This window comes from Vigna radiata, chromosome 1 (assembly GCF_000741045.1).
Source record: "Vigna radiata var. radiata cultivar VC1973A chromosome 1, Vradiata_ver6, whole genome shotgun sequence".
Classification (NCBI taxonomy): Eukaryota; Viridiplantae; Streptophyta; class Magnoliopsida; order Fabales; family Fabaceae; genus Vigna; species Vigna radiata.
Window position 1 is genome coordinate 16598992 of NC_028351.1, and position 9146 is coordinate 16608137.

The 9146-nt window shown below is 33.6% G+C and overlaps 1 protein-coding gene and 1 pseudogene across 1 annotated transcript; one reads left to right on the top strand and one right to left on the bottom strand.

Annotated features, from left to right (window-relative positions):
* The first annotated feature begins 1984 nt into the window (after positions 1 to 1984).
* On the top strand, positions 1985 to 4552 carry LOC106756360 (protein COFACTOR ASSEMBLY OF COMPLEX C SUBUNIT B CCB1, chloroplastic). The gene is made up of 4 exons (XM_014638794.2): positions 1985 to 2560; positions 2983 to 3104; positions 3956 to 4108; positions 4259 to 4552. The coding sequence occupies exons 1-4, from the start codon at positions 2207 to 2209 to the stop codon at positions 4443 to 4445; spliced, it is 816 nt and encodes a 271-aa protein (XP_014494280.1). The 5' UTR covers positions 1985 to 2206; the 3' UTR covers positions 4446 to 4552.
* A 156-nt stretch (positions 4553 to 4708) lies between these two features.
* Positions 4709 to 6712, bottom strand: LOC106756439 (annotated as a pseudogene).
* Positions 6713 to 9146: the final 2434 nt, after the last annotated feature.

The following is a 9146-nucleotide window of genomic DNA, read 5'->3' on the forward strand; positions in this document are numbered from 1 at the left end:
TGTTAAAACCTTTTCCTCCTTCTTTTAAAAATAACAAAATATTTTAAAAGGTTTAAGCACACGTGCGACCATTCGCGTCAGCCTTGTGTTAAAACCTTTTTCTCCTTCTTTTAAAAATAACAAAATATTTTAAAAGGTTTAAGCACACGTGCGACCATTCGCGTCAGCCTTGTGTTAAAACATTTTCCTCCTTCTTGTAAAAATAAGATATTTTAAAAGGTTTAAGCACACGTGCGACCATTCCAGTCAGCCTTGTGTTAAAACATTTTCCTCCTTCTTTTAAAAATAACAAAAATATTTCAAAAGGTTTAAGCACACGTGCGACCATTCGCGTCAGCCTTGTGTTGAAAACCTTTTCCTTCTCCTATTTCAAAAAAAATTATTTTAAAAGGTTTAAGCACACGTGCGACCATTCTGTCGGCCTTGTGTTGAAAACTTTTTCTTCTTCTTTCAAAAATCAACAAAAATTTATTTTTAAAGGTTTAAGCACACCTGTGACCATTCTGTCTACCTTGTGCTGAAAACCTTCTTCTTCTTCTTTCAAAAAATTAACAAAAAAATTATTTTAAAAGGTTTAAGCACACGTGTGACCATTCTGTCTGCCTTGTGCTGAAAACCTTTTCTCTTTCTTTTATAAATAAAAATACCAAAAAAAAAATATATACAAATCTTCAAAAAGTAAAAACATCTTCCAACGTACAATCATTCAACCAGAACTACGTGATCCTTGTTCTCCATCCAAAGTGGAGATACGTAGGAGCAAAGTCAGTCCTTGTCAGACTCACTTTTCCAAAAATCCAAATTTTCCAAACAAACTTTCCAAACAATTCTCCTAACAAATTTTCCAAATGGTTTCTAAAGAACTACGTAACCCTCATTCCTCAATCCAACTGAGAATACGTAGGAGCAAGGTCAATCCTTGTCGGGTACAAAAACACAAAAATATATTTTGCTTTCGTTAGAGTTTTATTTTTTTTAGGGGAAATTAAACATTTTGCAAACCACATTAAATTCGCACATTTGATTAAAGGTACTGCCTTCGGGCAGGCGTTGTGGGGGTGCTAATACCTTCCCCACACGTAACCGACTTCCGAAACCAGAATTTGGTTTTGTAGACCTTGCCTTATCATTTTATGGGTTTTCCGTAGTTTTCTAGAATAAACTATGGTGGCGACTCCAAACTTTTTTCAAATCGTTTTTCTTTTTCGGATCATCGTCCCGTCGCGATTTTCCGGTTGCGACACTTCCTTATTCTCCTAATTTATTTTTCATTATGTAAAATATTTAAAATCTCTACGAACTATTCTCCTTCCACCAACATATTATTATTTTACGAAATTTATAATATCTTTAACCAACTTCAACTCCACTTCATTTATTTTATCAACTAGGCAAACTTCCTTAAATATTTAATATAAAAGTTTAATTTTTTTATGAAATATAAAATTTATACTAAAAAATTTAATATTTGTGATTTTTATTTTTTATTGATATATTTATTATTATTTTAGGTTTTAAAAATAGTCCTGGAATGTATATATTTTTTGTAATTTGCCATTTTTAAAGACTTATAACGTAATTTATTTATATAAGAGTGGTTCTGCTATTAATTTCAAAGATATATTTAATATTTAAAGTTTTAAAATATTTTTGGAATACTTTTTTCGTAATTTTTCATTTTTAAAGACTTATAAACACAATTTTATACATTATTATGATTTTTTTTTCATCTAAATATTTTAATGAATAATTTTAGCTTAATTAATCTTTTGCATTCACTATTTTAGATTTATAGATCTTCTACACAATATTTTAACAAATTAAGGAAAGGTTTTTTAAAAAGTAAAACATGTATACTTAGTTGAAGTTCTCTTATGAAATCTATCAAACATAAATATTTAATATTAAATTTCGATAATCATACTCATAAAACATTTTCCTTTTAAAAACTATAACCCTTAGACGGGTACAATACAATAACCAGTTATCACAAATGTGTGATCATCATCCTTTCTTCGTTTCCCAAACGTGGCACTATTTTGGCTTCCGTTTTTCATCACTCAGTTTCAAGACATCGCCTCAAACAACCTCTGTGTCTTCCAACATCATCGAATCCAACTATTAAGAAGCCCTTATGCAACATAACCAACTTTTCTAAACTCCAAACTACCTTATCTGTGTATCTATTCCTTCTTCTTAAGCTAAAATGGTGGTAACTAAGGCATTGTTACCTCCTCATCCACACCCTCTATGTTCCCTTCCAATTTCTTCCAAAACCAGAGGCCTCACACTCCCCCAAGTAGACCCTTTGGTGAGGTTCAAGTTGGATGAGAGAAAGCAAAGGAAACATGTGGCTCATGTGTCACTCCATGACCCTTTGGTTTCTTCTTATGCTCTTGCTGACTTCTTCATCCACCAACACCAGAAAAACCCTTATAGTCTTGTATTCTTGGCTGATAGTGCGGGCTACTCTTTGGCTAGCTATTACACTTCTTTGGGTCTCTTTGTGATCTCTGTGCCTGGCCTTTGGTCCCTCATTAAACGTTCTGTTAAGTCTAAGGTAATTTCCATGTTTATTTGTTAGATTTTGTTTAAGAAATCCTAGCAAAGCTCTTTTTTTCAATGCATTTCTTATTAGTTATAATTTGTGTTAGCCCTTAATTAACTGTTTTAGTCTCTATAATTTCGCATGACAGAGGTAATACAGATTAAGAAACATGTTTGCAGAAACACCAGATGACTAATTTTTATGTTTAGAAACTAGGACATAAAAAATGTATAAATGAAAGAATAAGATGTGTGGTTAAACCTACCAAACATTACAATTTTATACGTCTTATTATCTCATATTTGATAAGCCCTGTTTCTGTTTTTGTTTAGTTTTCAATCAATTTTAATGCAACCAGCACTTTTTTTGTTCAGGTTGTTGCCTTTTTTTGTTGCATTGACTGTTTTGGTGTGTTTTGGTGGATGGGGAAATAGATTGTGCAGAAGACGTTTATAGGTGAAGGTGAAAAGAAGGCACCGAATCAAGTTGCTGGGGAGATTTTATCGTTTTTCACTCGTAACAACTTTGCAGTGACTGATAGGGGAGAAACAATCACGTACGTCACTGTCTCATTCTTGTATAGTGCATGTTCTTGCTTGCTTTGGTTTTTCTTGGTACCTTTCTTTCTATCAATCTATAATTAGGAAACAAAATGTATTGTTTAATTGTTCTCACAGTATGCATATCAAGGTGTTTTTGTATTTTGAGGCCTCAAATTTGTTTTAGGGAAACTTAAGCATCCCTTTGTTTCAAATAATAGAATGAGTTCAATTTTTATGAGCTCCAGTTGGAAAATTCATCACAGGATTGACTTTTGGAATTGTTATTATGATAGTCAACAAACTTGTCATTTATGATAATGTGTGATTATATATGATAAATATTTACATGAGAAGTGTATTTTAAATCTCTTGGTAACCATATTCAATTCTGATGTTTTCTTACACACAAGAATTCACCTTTTCCAAGTTCACCATTGGAGCAGGTAGGAGGTGTTTGCTAAATGGTAGAATAGTTCTTATGTAAGAAGGTGCTCTGATACTAAATAAATAATTTTATTGTTCAGGATAATGTGGGAATAGTTTCTTTTGAGTTTATTGTTGGAATAAAAAATGTAGCAATAGCAAGACGGTCCAATGAAAAGTAATTTAATAACCCAAAAGATGGTTCTCTCTTGATGATGATGATCTATATGAAACTATGGTGGGATTTCTTCATTTTCAAGAATCATGGTTTCTGCTATCAAATTTCTTGAAGTCAAATTTGGAGATACAGTTTTCTTTATTTGGAAATACAACTTTATTATGTGAATCTCATACAGGGGTACAAAGCCCATGTCTTCCTTACAGATCATGCTTTGTGAGCAAGCTGAAACAAGCTGAAATGTTGAACCCATTTTCCTTGCAGATTTGAAGGACAGATGGTTCCAAGCAGGGGTCAAGCAGCACTACTAACCTTCTGCACTTGCATCAGCTTGGCAAGCGTGGGCCTTGTGCTTACCATAACCTTCCCAGATATTGGCAACAACTGGTTTTGGATCACGCTCTTAAGTCCATTGGCGTAAGTGATTAAACTGAAAACTTCACACTTTCTTTTCCTTTTCATTATGGTTATTGTGTTTTGTGTTGTGAGGGAGGTGTAGCTGAGAGTTTGCTGTTATTGCCTTATTATGCTGACTGATATACTCAAATACATTTGGGGTTAATGCAGAGGCGTTTATTACTGGACTCGGGCATCCAGAAAGGAGCAGATTAAAGTGAAAATAATAGTTGCAGATGATGGAAACTTATCAGAGATCATTGCACAAGGTGATGATCAACAAGTCGAGCAAATGAGGAAGGAACTCAAATTCAGTGAAAAAGGAATGGTGTATGTTAAAGGCGTTTTTGAAAGATGACCTATTTCTTCAGGCAGTAGAATCAGAATGCTAAAGAATGTTGAGATCAATTTTATTCTGTATTGGGCAATAGCTAATAATCAAAATCATATTAAAATTGTTATACATGATGCGAGATTCCTGAACTTGTCGCAAGCTAAGCAAAAAGCCTGACGATTTTTTATAAAGGTCTCGCCAATTGGTAACAGTTACAATTTCCAAGTTACACAAACCAATTGCTAAACAGACTCAACAAGTACTGTAAGGTAAAAGGCGTCTTTAAGGCACATTGTAACTGACTCAACCCTATTGGTAAACTCATCTCATTTGTATGCAGAACAAACATTTTCAACCAATCAATAACTTGTTCTCATCCAAGAAGGAATAGGTAGGAACCTCCAGATTGTATGGTGCTGGTCCCTTCCGAATTCTGCCTGAAATATCATAATGTGATCCATGGCATGGGCAAAACCACCCACCAAAGTCACCAGCATTTGGCAATGGAATGCAGCCCAAATGTGTGCAAACCCCAATTACAATGAGCCATTCTGGGTCCTTCACTCTCTCTGCATCCTGCTGGGGATCACGAAGAGATAGAACATCAACACTGTTTGCCAGCTTGATATCATCCTCTGTCCGGCGCCTGATGAACACCGGTTTTCCACGCCACTTTACTGTCACCGTGGTGCCAGGCTCAATGCTGGAGAGATCAACCTCAAGTGAAGCCAGAGCAAGAACATCCTTACTAGCAGACATGCTAAGCACAAACTTGAGGATTAGGAAGGAGACGAACCAGAGAGCCATGGGGGAAACCTTTCATGGTTGTGCTCATCATAGACAATCGTAGAAGTAGGGTTCTTAACAGCAGCAATAGTTGCCGGAATCTCAGAAATAATGCTGTCTTTTTGTATGTAGCTCAGTGATTCAGTAGTAAAACCTATACAAAATCAAATTCCATTAGTTAACTCATAATTCAGTTCCTTGGTAAAAAAACAATAACGAGTTAAATACATTTTTAGACATCAAAATAGGGGAATTGTTAACTTTTAGTGCCTAAACAAGATTTATATTATTCTGTAAATCAAGACCAAATCAAACACTTTTTTTACTATAAACATATTTAACCTTGAATTACCGAACAAAAGGTATGGTTCAACCTAATTGAAGAATCCAATTACAAAGAATAGGCATAGGTACAACTAAAAACCGCAAAACCAAACGCCAAAGTAAAACAAGCAAATACTATTTCCTTCTTTTCATTAGTATACCATAGACAATAAAGATAAATACTAGCAGCACTAATTCTCATTAGCTATCACGGTCACTTTTTATTTAGGCCATGTTTAGATTAACTTTTCAATAAGCACTTCTAGAAGAAAAAGAAGAAAAAAAAAAGCTTATATATATGCACAAGTTAAAAATTAAAATTTGGATAAACTATACAAGTATGGAAAATATTCATCCAAAGAAGCCCCTAACTAGTTTCACCAATAATTTTGCAGTTTAATAAAATTCAACCAATAAAAATATAAAATGTGAGTTGGTAAGTAGCCACATCATTAGGGGGTTGTGTGACCAGAATTGCTTGCAGCACCACATCAACTATACCAGAGATTTTTTTTTTTTTTTTTTGAGTTAAAATTAACTCAAACAAATAAAATAAAATAAAAAATAGAAGCTACAGTAGGGAATTTTCTGCAAATTAATTAACATATAAACTAAATTAACTTGTAAACAATCAAAATGTGTAGAAGCTAAAACAAAAAACTTTACGCAAATTCGCTTAAACTTAAACAAATTGACATTAAATCATATTTTTGTCACTTCACAGTGGTTTGGTTTGGGGAACAGAATTATTAAAATTAAGTGAAATAGAAATAATTTGGAAAAATAGAGAGAAAGAGAGAGATAGGGAAACGGGAAATGGGAACCTCTGAAGGGAAGAAGGAAATTGGTGAGGTGAGAGGAAGGGAGGGATCTGGAATCGTGAACGACGACGTTTGGGGAGAGGAAAGCGGAAGCAGCGTGGTAGGATCGGAAGGATGGAGAGGAAAGAGAAGACAGTCTCTTAAATGCAAGCCTCAACATGGTGTTCTTCCTCCTTCTTCTTCTTGTTTCTCTTCTACGAGTGTTTTGTTTTTGTTGCAGAAATTGGAGTGGTAAAGTTGAAGTTGTAGAGAGGATCGGAGTGTGTCTCTGAAGGTGGCTTTTCCAGTTAAGGGGGAGAAGGAAAAGTCAGAACCTTTCCTTCAATGTCGGCTTCTTGCTTATTCTTATTTGGCTTAATTTTTTTTTTACAAATGTAATTTATGGGTAATTTAGTTTTTTTTTTTTTCAAATGACGTTTAAATTATTAATGCATCTCAGAGAGAAATTAGGGTTTTAGTTTCTGATTGGGTTGAAGGTTGAAGAAGATGGTGACGTGATCGTAGTTAAATGTCATCTCATTTAGGTTTTGCACAGCAGTTAACGATTTAAACGGAGTCTACAAAAAGAACTAAATTGAACATAAATTACATTCTTTAGGACAACATTAAATAGAACAAAAAACTTGGACCATTTGGAACAAACCTGACAAAAATATGGGGGGTATTGCTCCCTCCACCACCCCAAATCCCTACACCTCCTCATTAATTTTTTTTATTCCAAAAATACCCTACACTTACATTTGGTTGAAGCTGGGCCACCTCCCCAAGTCTCTGTTACATCATTCAAACACCTCGACATTGTCGCGAAAGCCAAACGTTGCTTCGAGCAGTTCCTCTTTGCCGACATGAATTTATGTGGCATCGGCGGTCTCCGTCTCGGTGTCGATTCCATGCACCTTCACGTTCTCCTTGGTCCCTACGTTTTGTAGGTGGGCACTTTCTTCTTGTTGGTACAATGTTGAATGGAGTTAGATGCTTTGTTGAAATCTATTTTCCACTGATTTGATATGTAAGTGTTGTCAATTTTTATTCGAGGGATTTGGAGACCTGTGTATTTTCACTACAATGTTCAATTCATGGTTATAGGTTAATGAAATAATTAATATCACTTATCCTCTGCGAGGAAGATACGAACAAGCACCTCCTGGACCTAAGAGGTGTCTCAAGTTTTCACCTGGATTTATTTGATATTTGTAGGTTGCTATCTCTAATGTACATTGCGTCATGGACTTCTAATGTTGGTCCCTGAAACCATTGATGTTTTGGGGGGATTGGTTGAGGAGTTGGATGCTGCTCGAAAACGACTGGTTGAAGAAATAAACAAGTCACTTAGGGAGAAAAGGTACCACTTATTGCAATTTGTTTATTTGGACCAAAATGTGCAATTGAAAGTTGTATGATGTCTTAATGTGGAAGCTACATCCTAGATGTAAGGTATTTTTAAAATAAAAAAAAATTAATAAGGAAGTGTAGGGATTGGGGTGGTGGAGGAAGCAACTCCTAGATAGGGAGCATAACTGCTATTAAGCTTTTGTATTTTCTCTGTCTAATTTTGACATAATGTTGCATTTGTTTTTTTTTTTTTTCTTTTCGGGTCTAAATCTAGGCCTCCACTTCTTTAATTAATTAAGTTGGGTTTTCTTTTTCTTTCTAGACCCCATCGTTATTAAGTATACCTCCTTGTCATTGTTCATGCCACCACTGCTGTTGTGCAATCGTCACTACATTTATATTCTTCAATGTAATCTTTAGGAGGACGAAGAATAGAGAACTCCTTTTGGAATTATCATTTATTTATATTTTGAAAAACATGTATTAGAAACTGTTCCGTTCAAATACGACGTGCCTTAAACAAAAAATACGATGAATTCCCTTGATCCAAAGTTAGTAATTACTAAGGCTAAAATAATTCTGTTATTTGATTGGAGGAGGTAGCATTTTATTTATAAACAAAACACTTACAAATTGTTTATTATCTGAAATATTATAAAATTACCTGATTATAAAAAATAATAACAAAATATAAAGATAATAATTAAATATAAACTTTATCTTTTATACCAAAATATCTTATATATTTCATATATTACAAAATCTATTAATTTTAAATCAAAAAAATTTTAAGTTCAATTCTTTGGACATATAGACTAGATCGGCCGTAGAATTTTTTATCTATCTTTAAATATCGAAGTCTCAGACGACAGTATAGAAATCTTGATTTAGAAATACCACTTTTCAACTACGTCTGTTTTGGAAAGTATCATGTACATTTTAGAAAACTTGTTTCGAAATTTATGTTGGAGAAAGCTTATTATAAAATTTATTTAATGTGTTTTACAAAACTTGTTCTAAAAATCTTATTTTGAAAATATTGTTATGAAAACCTTAACATGTTCTGAAAATTCTATTCCAAATTTGAAAATCTTGTTTCAGAAATTATATTTTGGAGATTATAGAAAGTTTATTCTAAAAGTAATTTGAAAGTCACTTTTACAAAAGGTTTAAACCCTTTAATCGTCCCTATTTTTGGGGCGTTTTTTCAATTTCATCCCCCATTTATTAAAATTTCCAATTTGGTTATCAAAAGAGCCAATTTTAATCAAATTGACCCTTTCCGTTAAAAAAAGTTAACATTGTCAAGTATTTGGACAACACAATAGACGAGGTGTTAACGTTTGCACAACTAGGAAGATGACGTGTCAATCTTTTTTGAAAACGTGACATAAGTTGGATGTTACGTGGTTGACTTAAAAAATATTTGATTAAAATATATATAAAAAAAAATCATCCTCGT

Excerpts from the sequence above, each read along its gene's own strand:
- LOC106756360 (XM_014638794.2), top strand. The coding sequence starts at position 2,207 with ATGGTGGTAACTAAGGCATTGTTACCTCCTCATCCACACCCTCTATGT. Across the intron at positions 2,561-2,982 it reads AACGTTCTGTTAAGTCTAAG|ATTGTGCAGAAGACGTTTAT; the intron begins GTAATTTCCATG and ends ATGGGGAAATAG. Across the intron at positions 3,105-3,955 it reads GATAGGGGAGAAACAATCAC|ATTTGAAGGACAGATGGTTC; the intron begins GTACGTCACTGT and ends TTTTCCTTGCAG.